Source organism: Ischnura elegans, chromosome 9, assembly GCF_921293095.1.
Source record: "Ischnura elegans chromosome 9, ioIscEleg1.1, whole genome shotgun sequence".
NCBI lineage: Eukaryota > Metazoa > Arthropoda > Insecta > Odonata > Coenagrionidae > Ischnura > Ischnura elegans.
The window spans coordinates 102,354,297-102,367,038 of NC_060254.1; the positions used below are offsets into that span (position 1 = coordinate 102,354,297).

General features: G+C 39.6%; 1 protein-coding gene across 1 annotated transcript; it reads left to right on the top strand.

Annotated features, from left to right (window-relative positions):
* Nucleotides 1-7,438: 7,438 nt before the first annotated feature.
* LOC124166018 (cuticle protein 21-like) lies at nucleotides 7,439-12,390 on the top strand. The gene is made up of 2 exons (XM_046543595.1): nucleotides 7,439-7,465; nucleotides 11,570-12,390. Exons 1-2 carry the CDS (start codon nucleotides 7,454-7,456, stop codon nucleotides 12,251-12,253), a joined length of 696 nt encoding a protein of 231 aa, XP_046399551.1. The 5' UTR covers nucleotides 7,439-7,453; the 3' UTR covers nucleotides 12,254-12,390.
* The last annotated feature ends 352 nt before the right edge of the window (nucleotides 12,391-12,742 follow it).

Consider the following 12,742-nt stretch of genomic DNA (forward strand, 5'->3'; position numbering starts at 1 on the left):
CAAAATATTGAAATTGTATTTAAAAAATTAAATTCGAGCTAATTGTAATCCCAGCTCGAGTTGACTCTTCACTACCGTGTTTGTAAACAAATCTCCAAGCAATTGTTGACAAACGGTTATGTCTGTGTTCCTGTCGAGGACCTTAGAAAATTAGTTTAATCGGAAGGTGAACTCATCAACAAAGTGTTCTAGAATATGATTGATCACCACAAAAATCAAAAATGGTTGATTGAGCTAACAATTTTGACGGCCTAGAACGAAGATTTGGATGACTCAAACGAGGTATATCAGGATCAGATAGTTGGTACTCTGCGTGAATTTGAATCTTTTAACTGTGTAACAAACGAATACGAAATCACCAAATATCTATCTGAATATTTTAAGCCCTTGGACGTACCTGGCTTACCAAGGCACGATTTAGAGCTAAATGTAGGCTCTGCGTTCATGATCTTTCGAAACCTATGTTGAATGTGATTCACGCGACTTTACTCAAAGGAAAATTCAAAGACGAGGAAGTTCTCATACCGAAGATTACATGATCCCAACTTATATGCCTTTTGAGCTTAAACGTATTCAATTTACAATTCGTGTTGCATTCGTGATAACGATTAACATATCGCATGATCAGTATTTCAGTTTTTGTGATGTTTGTGCTCATGTGCTAATGAAAACCCATAATTTTGTCATGGTCAATTAAACGTGGTATGTTAACGAGTCGTTAAACCATTCGCTGTGTTTCTTCCTTCGCTTCAAGGTCGCAGCTAGGAATTAAGGATAGCGGGATTTAAGGTGCAGCTAATACTACGGGTCTGTAGGTTATAGAAAACACACTGAGGTAAGCGAGAGGTGTGGGGGCCCTCCCCCAGACATTTTTAAGATAAGTGGTTCAAAATAGTGGGTTTTGCGACTGTGTGAATAGTTAAATATGTTTTGTTTGTTACTCATCCGTCCCCCTAATATTAGTAACAAAAGTTTTTATAAAAAACTAGCTGACCCGGCGAACTTCGTACCGCCTAAAATTCAATGAACTTACTGTTTAGTTACACCATTTATAAATCAAGAGTGGCTGTATCATTTTTTGCATATGCAGTGCATTTTTTCCAAACAGAGATACTATAACTGGCGCGCCAAAGTCATTTGATGCAAATGCTGCTTGGATTTGATGGAAGCTCAGGCCATTCCCAGTATAAACAGGTGTGGGAAGAGGCAGATATTTCGGATGAATACTTCATGAGTTCCATGGTTCCCCTTCGCTTGGTGCGGAAAAAACCCTTTGGAAAAACCCCTTCGGAAATTCCCTCAACGGCCGCGCGGTATCATAAAATGTCCCTTTTCGCACGCTCCTCCTCGGCGTGGGTGAAAAGGGAAAGAATTAGTGAAAGAATCCGGGCTGCAGCCTTTCCTGGTAACTGTGCATGGCAAGCTTCGCGAGAAAACTTAAATCCTACCCAAAGGGAGTTCCTAATGTGCTTCCGTAGTGAAAGAAAAAGTGTAATGATTCAGTTAGGTTTCGAAACCAAAGCATGTTTACCAGAGTTACGGCGTTCAGTAACCAAGTATATCGATCCAATATTTTAGTAATGTCTTCAGTTAAGTATTTTGGGCCAATAGAGACTGTATAGTGTGCTTAAAATTACGATTTTAAATAATTAAGTTCCAAACAAAGTGAAATATCCAACGGTGTCCCCGAGTCTCTAGGCCCCCGTGTCGCGGAGCCGGGACGTGCAGCGCGATCGAAAAATCGCGTTCATTAATGAAGGGGCAAACTTTTTTCAAAGATTTTTGCTCCATTTTCTTAAATGATGTCTATTAAATACTCTGAGGAAAAATTGGAGATATGTTTTTTTCTTAAACTAAAGATATTGTCTACTTTATGTCAAATTTGGCCAGAAAAAAGGGTCCGCCATTTTGCGACATTATACTGCACCAATACTAACCAAAAAGTAAAAAAATAATGGAAAATGTAGATAAAGTACCATATTTTTGGAATATAACGTTTTTTACTGCATTAAAATCCTTCAAAAACTCTACCAGCAGTTTAACTCCGAAGTTTTTCGGAGAAAAACGAGATCGGGCGTGTTTTTGGAAATTTGGTCATGTTTGATCCCCTGTATCTCAGTAACGGATTAGATATAGGAGAAATAAATTATTATACCGTGATCACCAACTATTTGTGAGTATATACGCCAAGTTTCAAGTCTCTACCTCTAAAAACGCAATTTTGGACTTTTGACAGCCTTTTCCGATTTCAGACCACTGTGCGCCGGTATGGAGGGATATTTCACTTTTGCTTTTCACTCTTGGCCCTGCCGTTTAAAATAAACATAACTTCCAGCAAGTGCTAAATAAAAATTGGCACATACCCTCCGCCAAGACCCAGCCTCTAAATTCAACAGGCGCTCTCGGTCGATTAATAACAAGTTGACCCCAATGAGCATCCCAATGGAAACGATCCCAAGGATGAGCCGAAAAATACTTCTTCAATCTTCTGCTGATGGCCCCGCGATGTTCTCATCGGTTTGTCCGAGGCAGGACGAGTTAAAAGTAATCGGACCAGGTCACGCAGGAATGTCGGCGTTGCGTCACATGGCTTGAATAGATTTTTTGATGGGACATGCGACGACAAACAGGTTCTAAAGCATGCGACTTGTAACGGTTGACATTGCCCGCAAAATCTTCTTCATATATGCACAAACATATGCGCAAAGACTAATAAAATGACACTGAACATTTTTTCATCGTTACGAAAATTTTTAATGCCGTACCGTTTTCATTCGGCTCGTGACAACCCCAATGGCATCTAATATGATTTTTACGCAGCAATAAATTTCGTTATTTCCATGCGAGGTAAGCCGTGTTCCACTTAACCCAGCATTCATACTAGCCAGGTAATACCAATGGAAGGCACGCAACGGCCTCCTAAAAAATACAGCCGATTTAAAACTGACTCATATTCCCGTAATTGGCCACGATATGGATGGTTTCAGGAGGTGTACGACGGGAGGAATTCTAATTTTAGAAGTAATCAAACAAATAACCCTAAAAATTTCAAGGATAACTGGAAAAGTCAATCAGATGTGGATTTTTGTTTTATTTTTCTACGCCTCAATAGCTTTTTAACCCCTTCTGCTATCTCCAAATTATATCAATTGCAATATAATCACTGGATTACATCCATTCTAAGCTTTTTATGTTCTCGCTAAAGGGCTAAAAACTGCAATGCAATTCCTAGATTACTTCTATTCGAGACTCATGATGAATATATTGTGCATTAGAAATTAAACTCTTTTTGACACAGCTAATGGAATCAATAGGTATCGAGAAAATACTATTCCTCTAAAAACTAATAAATCAAAGCAATGGAACTAAACACACAGCCATATATTTTAGGAATGAATCGTTAGCAAACTCAATCGAAATGGATGTTTAAGTATATTTACTTCCACATTATCAAGTTCCGTTTCACGAAACGAGACAGATATTTTTCATTATATCTTCCTTACTACAGCCATATCTAATGATAAAAGCAGGCTAAAACTATCTAATGATATGAAGCATGTCAAATAAATTCACTGGCATTGTTGTACACTTTTACAATTTCGATATGCAAAGTTTACTATCAGATGCAGATCAAATATAATTGATCACCCTGGAGGTGGCTCGCAGGGTATTATGTAGATGTATAAATAATTACAGATTGAAATTCAATTACTGTACACATTAACGGATGCATGTACATATTACAAAAGGTATCAGCCGTCACAGGAAAATTATTGTTATTAGCTTTTCATTAAAATATCATTCACTAAATCTCAGTTACCTAATTAATGGAATGCTTAACAGTAATGAGTAGCTTTCACTGATAAGCTCCCACTGAAAGTTGGAATGAGTGACCAAGAAATAAACTCCCCGTCCAGAATTTTCCTATGGGACAAACTATATTTTATGTCGCATTAAAAATCATTCACACACTCAGCGATTCAAAATGAAAGTAAGTTTGAATGGGTGAGGGTAGAGATCACCCCAAACTAATCCAAAAGCGTGAGAATTTCACACATTGAGGGGTAAGTTCCTTTTCATGGGCCACCTCGCACTTAGAAGACTTAGTTTCGGAAGAATTCGAAGGCTCTACCCAGAATAGGGTGGTTTCCTATTATATTTTTATTGCCTCAATCGAAAGATTATTACTCCTGGAGTACGCATTCCACGCTTTTATATTTTTAAATGACGATAACTATTTTTCGCGATTAAATGAAAATTGAAAATTTTCAAGCACGCGAAAACGCGACGGCTAAGTATGAATGTTGGGAAAAGCCCGTGTGACGTCATTCTAGTTCCCGCTGTCGCATTGTGAGGTGACTTTGTGGCGAGGATGTGTGCGCGACAATTCAGACTGCTAGCAGGTTGGAGAGTACCCTGCTAGCAGGTAGCGCTTGGCTTAAATAAGGATTATTAATACCGTATCAAAGGAAAACTCTCCGACCATAGGCAGTTTTAATAGGTGATTATTAAGACATGTTTCCCTGAGCTCTGTGCCTCATCCATGCATTGGTTATCTCAGACGATGTAAAACTCCTATCTCCTCGTATAGAAACTAGGTCCCTGTGACGTAACGTGGAGTGGCATCTCATTGGCGCCAATCTGGCCTTTTTCAAATGCAGTTAAAATTGACTTTTGCTATTCGTCTAAACTGGGATTTCTAAAACCAAATAATTTGTATATCATGAATACACTAATGGTGGGTAACGAATCGCAATCAATGCCTTTCGTTTTCTTTGATGAAGGAAACTACCTTATTGGAACTCTCTACCCTCTAGGCAACCACGCTCTGAAAAAATTTCATGGTTTATATTAGAATGAATACTTCGCGGGGAAAATTATTTTATGATGCTTTGTAGGCTATCTAGCTTTTATTATTTAGCTAGGCGTTCATTTTTACACTAAGTATGAAGAACGAATACGCATTAGGGCATGCATTGAGGATCATATAAATTTGATATTTTCCCGGCAATTAATATGGGTAAGCTTCTGACAAGCCGACGTTTCGGGAGACGACTTGTGTCCCATCCTCAAGGCTGTGTTACTTTATGGAAGTGTGAAATTGGAAAGCACTAACCTGGCTGAGAACCCGAGAAATATTCGTCAGAAGTATTCACCAGGAAATATTAAAATCGTTTAATATGGGTAAACCTTTTCAAGGATTCCCACCGGGTTATTTGCTCCATTTCAGTCGATGTTTCAAGCTCCGCCTAGGGGCACATCTTTAAGATCGCTCATTCAGTAGCTCTGATGATGAGCCCCGAGTCGAAGCCGAACGGAGCTCTAAACGTTGGCAAAAATGGATTATTGGACCCGGTGGGAATCCCGATAAAATTTAACCACATTAAGGATGATGCTTTCGCTCTTTTCCTTTTGTGATTAAAATATTTGATTCTATGATTGCATCGGGAAAACATTTTTACGAAGCAATAAAATCATAACACATAGAAATAACCAGCGACAACCCTTTAAAAAAATGTTCATCTATGCTTCCTCAATGCACCGCAATTGTCTTTAAACGTCGAAGCTAATAAAAACAATTACAAACGTTTCAACAAAGGCATGATAAGATCTATAGGTGATTGTGAAATGAGGATTCTAGAATCAAAGCAAAGATAACTTTTTTACCACATATTCACCGAGGCCTAAGCGCCTATTACCTGAAATTAACATTTAGCCAGAAACGTTTCATCGTGTCAATAATTCTGCCTTTAGAAGTTACGTTTCTAGCAACAAATTTTCTATTCTATTCTATTAAATTTCTAACGCCCAAGAGGAGGAAACGGCGAAAGTTTGTATAGATACCTAGACGCAAAGTTTCTAAATCCAAGTCCTCGTGGAAAACCTTCCTCGTAAAAGGAAGATGGCATCTATAAAGAAAAATATCTGAAAGGAAAAGCGAAATATCTCTTGGGTCTGATTTAATGGCATTTCCGGCTATACACAGCAATATCGTGTTAACTGCAAGGTATCAACCCACGTGTGAGATATCCCAAGTCCATGACATTAATTTGGCTCATAAATTATATTAAAAATTCCGGAGATACTCCCCACAATCGAAGGAAAAGTTTTATAATGCGATTTCAGTAATATCGACGCCTATTGACTTCGTTTCCGAAACTGGTGATTCTTAATTTTTACACTGAATGCTTCAACCTGTGTGCTCAACCAGAATATTTCCGCAATTTCACTTGCCAGGGATACATTCAGAAAATGTAATTTTTTTCAGATTTCTTGGTAGCACCATTATTACTTGACCAAATTATTTAATTTTAACGCAGTGACCTCGGTAAATATAAAAAATATCAATTACGCAACTACCGCCGCGAATTAAATTTTAGAGTAGTTATAAATTTTAAAAAATCAATAAACAGAACAGCACACTCTTAAACGAATTCATTTACTCATGCTTTTTGCCCGATATATCTTCCGTTTAAAAATTATCTCTTCTTCCGTTACGTAATTAAGGTTGAAATAATATCATCGATAAATAGATAATTTACACTCGATGATGATAATAATTAATCACAACCTCGGTCGCTTTATTTTGAAAAAGAAATAGTGTAAATAATAATCATCCAACCAAAAAACGATGAAATGGAATATCTCACAGGTAAAAATGAGTTAAAATCTCAGTAAAACGATCATAAATTACGTAAAAAAAACACAGAAAACGTTAAGTAATCTGCCCTAGATACAAAATATGGGCAACCGATAAATAACACCCGAAATTCTTCTAATAAGAGTCACCTCCAGCAGAAAGTTATCTAATCTGAAATTCTGCAAGTTAATCACGAAAAGAACGAGCTTAAACCGCAAAACTACACGGAGGTCGCATCGTTTAGCAATCTCAATGGGTACCAACAGCCTAAATTATCCTAAATGAGAAATAAAGTCACATTCCAAATAAAATAAGAATACAATTCCATCATAACGCCTACGTAATGAGTACTTTCAAGACTTTAACAGGAGCATCACAACTATGACCATAACGATCGCAATAATGCAGGCAGATATAATTTAGTTTTAAATTACTCAAGCATCATCTCATTTCAAGACGCCCACGTTACCTTCAGAGGAAAAGCGTGAAACTTTAAGGTGTTTCTTTTTTTAGTTTTTAGTGCCAACCCCCGCCGCGCGTCATTTAACTTGGTCACCTCACTTTTTCCATGTCAACGGAAGGGTCGCGCAGCGCGCCCCACACCACCCCTAAGAATTTGATGAAGCAAACTGGTGGTCAACCTGCTCGGGAGATGTTTTTTTATGGGACATCTTAATATATCACCTTGCATCACAACGCGCGAAGCATTCTCATGCGAAGAGGCAGATAAGGGGCGGTCCCCGGGAGAGCAAATATATATAAAGAGCATCACTCGCCACTGGACAACAGAGCGCTTCCAGACGCACTTGCACCATGGCATACCAGGTAAGTCACGGATCTCATTCCTCTCGTTCCCACAGGGTTTAGCCAGCATCCGAATCGAGCTCGACGCGACAGCATGCGTGCCGTGGGGAAACGTACGTTCGTGGGATAACGCTGTGGTGAAAAGGATCAAGGGGTTTTCAGTTCCAACAAATATTTATTTGATTCGCTATTAGAGGGAGATAACATTGAAGATGTAAAATTTTAAGTTTTCCCGGCGTATAGATTGATGAAAAATTTCTCGGGATTTCCACCGGGTTAATTCTCACAACGTTTCAATGGCTGAGTCTGCATCGTCTTCAAAAGAGTAAACCCCTGAAGACGATGGCAGACTCATCTATTTAAACGTTGGGAGAATTAACCCAATGCCACACCCGGTGGGAATTCCGAGAAATTTTTCATCAATACATTGTAGATATTTACCAGCTCAATACTTCAGCATGTCTGCCGTGGTAAAAAAAACGTTCAGGATAACGCAGCGATTTAACGGATCGCGGGATTTTCAGTTCCAACAGATAATTCTTTGATTCGATATTAGAATGAGAATACATTGAACATATTTACCACCTCAATACTTCAGCATGTCTGCTGTGGTAAAAAAAGTTCAGGATAACGCTGTTGTTTAACGGATCGCGGGATTTTCAGTTCCAAAAGATAATTCTTTGATTCGCTATTAGAGGGAGAATACATTGAAAATATTTACCAGCTCAATACTTCAGCATGTTTGCTGTGACAAAAAAAAATGTTCAGGATAACGCTGTGGTTTACGGAATCACGACATTTTTAATTCCAACAGATATTTATTTGCTTCGCTATTAGAGAGAGATTATAAATTGCAGATTTAGTGATTCACTAGTCCGAAGAGTCTGCACGTCTTTGGTGGGGACAAATTCTTTCAGGATAACGCAATGGTTATTAGGATCAAGAGAATTTCAGTTCAAACAAATAATTCTTTGCAACGTGGATCTCTTCACCTTCCGGGTTTTCGCCGCGTTGGTCGTCGGAGGATAATAGTTTCTTCGGGATTCCACCAGGTCTTCAGATCGAAGTGCCACAAGTGATGACTGTATTGAACTGCACAGGGAGCGCTTAGACCTACAGACGCCTGGTGGAATCCTGGCGAAACTCTCATCATCCTCTGAAAACCAACGAGACGAAAATCCGGAAGATGGAGAGATCCACGAATCCAAAACGCCGCGGAAAACAAGGAGCCAAAAATTAATTGATACGCCATCATAGCGAGAAAAAAATTGCAGATGTTTACCAGTATGTCTGCCGCGGTAAAAGAAATCTTTCCGGATAACGCATCGATTAAATGAGAATTTTAGTTCAAACAGATAATTCTTTTATTAACGGATTCGATATCAGAGGGAGATAACACTGCAGTCGTTGACCATTTCGATACGTGGATTCCTCACCATCTCTGTGCCTGAGTTTTTCGTTCACATTTGTCTCAATATACATGGGATGCAAAAGCTTACCAAGAAAAAGAAATATTTTTCGAGAAAATTTCCAACGACTGCGAGACGAGATACCTGGACTTATGATTCGAAAAAGTTTCAGAAATTACAATTTTTTTCTCGATGCTACGTTCTTCATCATTCGCCTTTATGTTTATACCTCACATGGATTTCCCTGTTGCGGGTGGGCCCACTAGTTCTTTTGTAATATTATGATAGGATTAATTAAATTTTCACATGGCGAAAGCGAATTTCATATGGATGAAAACTAAAAACGAAACTCTCAGATCCTACGAATTCACTAATTTTTAGCATTAATATCAACCACCATTTCCACTTTTTTACAGGAAACAAATTGTACTTAATAGCTTTGTGTCCGCATGGTCAAGTTGTAGTATTATAATTGAATTCAAATCATTTGAAAACTGAAAATGTAATTAATCGTATGGAGTATTAAGCCATGATCACAAAGATTTGTGAGCTAGATGGGGCTTTTATTATTGAAGCGAAATGCTCTTCAATGACAAGATATTCTTCACCATCTCTTTTTCTCAGTTTTTCGTTCACATTTTTCTCAATATACATGGGATGCAAAATCTTAGCAAGAAAAATACATATTTTTCGAAAACGTTTCAGAACTTACAATTTTTTCCTTCAAGCTTCGTTCTCCATCATTCGCCTTTATGTATTTATCTCACGAGCAGCGGGATTAGCTTTCATCTGGAGTGTTTTGAGAATTTTCCCCCAACGGTAGACTTTCAGCAGGTAAATTTATAGCGAAGCCCCACAGGGAAGGAGATGGCAGGAGTCAAGAGAGACAAGATTGTTTTTTTTTCAGGAAAAAAATCTCGGATAAAGGTATAAAACGAAAAAAAAAGCCCTACGGATAGAGCTTTGGAACCGATAAACCCGCCATAACGGACCAGTGCAGCCGACTCATCGGCAGCAGTAAAACCAATAAAACGATCAAACGAGGAACTTGTGTTTCGGCACCTGACCGGACCTACGCCGGTATTTATGGCATTATAACCAGAAGCGACGAGAACGAAGTGACAGTTAAACCTCCCATCAACGGAAAGTGAAAAAAAAAACTTGACGGCAAAAATAGCTTCAAAGGACGCTCCTGAAATCGCTTCTTTTATGTAAATATTTTGCGGAGAAAGTCACGTCCCTCGAATAGCTGATATATTGAGGAACTTTGTAATTGAAATGGGATAAAAGCTGGTTCTATTCCATAATTTCTTCTCCACATAATTATAAATAAATTCAGAATGTTCTGATGGCAATGCATCGAGTTTGGTAGATCTAATCAATTGGCGCTTAAAGCAGAAAAAAATCATGAAGACGCTTTATTTTAACGTGAAGCTAGCAGTAAGACGTAAAAGTAATATAAGAACTGACACGTTGATTGTTCAAGTAATGATTTACACCGAACAATTTTAAGGGGATATCTAAAATTCTGTCATTATTCAAGAAAAACTATTTAGAATTCATCTTTTCATTACCATTTTATTCTACGTATTAAATGTCTCGGCGTAAAAAAGTTGTAACAAAAAGGACGGATATTTAATACGAGTTAGTTAAATGATTTGACAAAAACCGGAGTCCACGGAGTAAAAGAAAACACCTTTGACGAAAAGCTAATGAGAAATATTATTTCATAATTAATTTAATAGGGGTACTATTCCAAAGCGTAAATTGAAGATGAATTCAATTTGTAACTTCAACATATCAAACTTTGATAACATTTGTTCTCGCCATCCGATAAAATTAATTCACGACACCATTCAGAAATCAAAAAGAAAATGAACCAATTACACTTGTACAAGTTTCAAGAAGCGCAGCATAAACATAGCAGAGAAAGTGAAAAAAATCAATGCATAGAAAACGAATTATTAATTGAATTACCTCCATCTCTTAAACAGTTAGAAAAACACCAATGACCGAAACGTTTCTGACACCAGGTTTAAAAAAAAAAGCAGTTCGCTGGTTCGACCGACAGCCATTGGAGTTTATCTTCCATTTAACAATTGAGGTCGTTGAACTTACTTCTTCGGTTAATGTCAAATTAAATTTAAGTGAAAATTTAAACTAAGCAATTGGTGTAATATCCCCAATGAACGCACGCTATCAACGGATTTATTTTCCATTGTAGTTCTCCTCCCAGCTTTACAGCTGTCAAATGAGGGTTTCTGCAGATGCTGGTTGCTGTCGAGTAAAAAAAAACATTATAGTCATGACACAGATTCTATTAAGGGAATTAATAAAAAAGGGTGTTGGTAATCCCACAATGAAACACCTTTCCATTGGGCCTTTCAAGAAAATATTCACCATTTCCTTTCCTCTCTAACTTAAGTCGAGTAAAAATCTTGTATACTTGGCAACTAGAATATATTAACATTCCGGCCTTACTTGGAGAGGAAAGTCCAGTAAAATACTGAGAAACTATAAGATTACTACTCCGAAGGATTACCCAACACATCCCCAATAGTTACATTAACTAGAAAAGATCACGAGCCTTACAGGGGCACTGGGGCACTTCATGAAGGGGTTGCGAAACGTGCACTCGTGCAGGTGCGAGTGGGCGAGAGACCTATCTATTCCATTTCCTCACCCACCCAACCCTTCTCATCTCTCTCCGTTGCAGCTCCTCCTCCTGCTCGCAGCCTCCCTGGCCGTCGGCCGCGCCGCCGTCGTCGCGCCCCTGGTCGCCGGCAAAGCAGTCGCCGTCGACACGGACTTCGACCCACACCCGCAGTACTCCTTCTCTTACGACGTCCAGGACGCCACCACCGGAGACTCCAAAGGACAGACGGAGACGAGGGACGGCGACGTGGTGCAGGGCAGCTACAACCTCGCCGAACCCGACGGCACCCGCCGCATCGTCGAGTACACCGCCGACCCCGTCAACGGATTCAACGCGGTCGTCCGCAAGGAGGGTGCCGTGGTCAAGGCTGCGGTTGCCGCACCCGTCATCACGAAGGTCGCCGCTCCCGTAGCGGTGGCTCACCCTGTAGCCGTGCACCACGCTCCAGTGGCCGTTGCTCACGCTCCAGTAACCGTGCACCACGCTCCTTTGGCTGTGGCTCACCATCCTGTAGCCGTAGCTCATGCTCCTGTTGCCGTGCACCACGCTCCTGTAGCGGTGGCCCATCCGGTCGCCTACGCAGCAAGCCACCCTGTTGCCTACGCAGCAAGCCACCCTGTTGCCTACGCAGCAAGCCACCCTGTTGCCTACGCAGCAAGCCACCCCGTTGCCTACACGGCACATCACCCATTCACCTACGCTGCAAGCCATCCCCTCGTTTACAGCACAGCGATCCACCATTAGACGGAAGACAAAGCATCCAATCCAGACGATCTCCCGTCCAAGATATCATATATACATCTGAGCTAAAGATGATCCATCCCATGTCACTCTATTTTTAATGTATATATTTAAATAAATACCCAAGAATTTCCAGATAAAATTACCCGAATGCTCACTCTCTTTCCTAACACTTACCATAGTAACCTCAGGATACCAATTATGTTGATTTTGACTCTAAGGGAAGATTGTATGAAAGCCTGGGATGACAACCGTAGAAGTAACACCCAAGAGTAGCTACGTACGACCATACGAAGGAGAAAAAAATCTTTCGACTCGCCCTAGAATGGATCCAAGATAATTGGGGGGAAAGGGTAGAACACCTTAATAGAAATGATGCGATTCAAAGGAAGTACGAAATTAAATTCTTTTTTAAATCCCCTGAAAATGATAAATATTTACGTGACTGACGTCCTCCACTCTTTAGACGTAAACCTGAAGGCCGCATCCTAG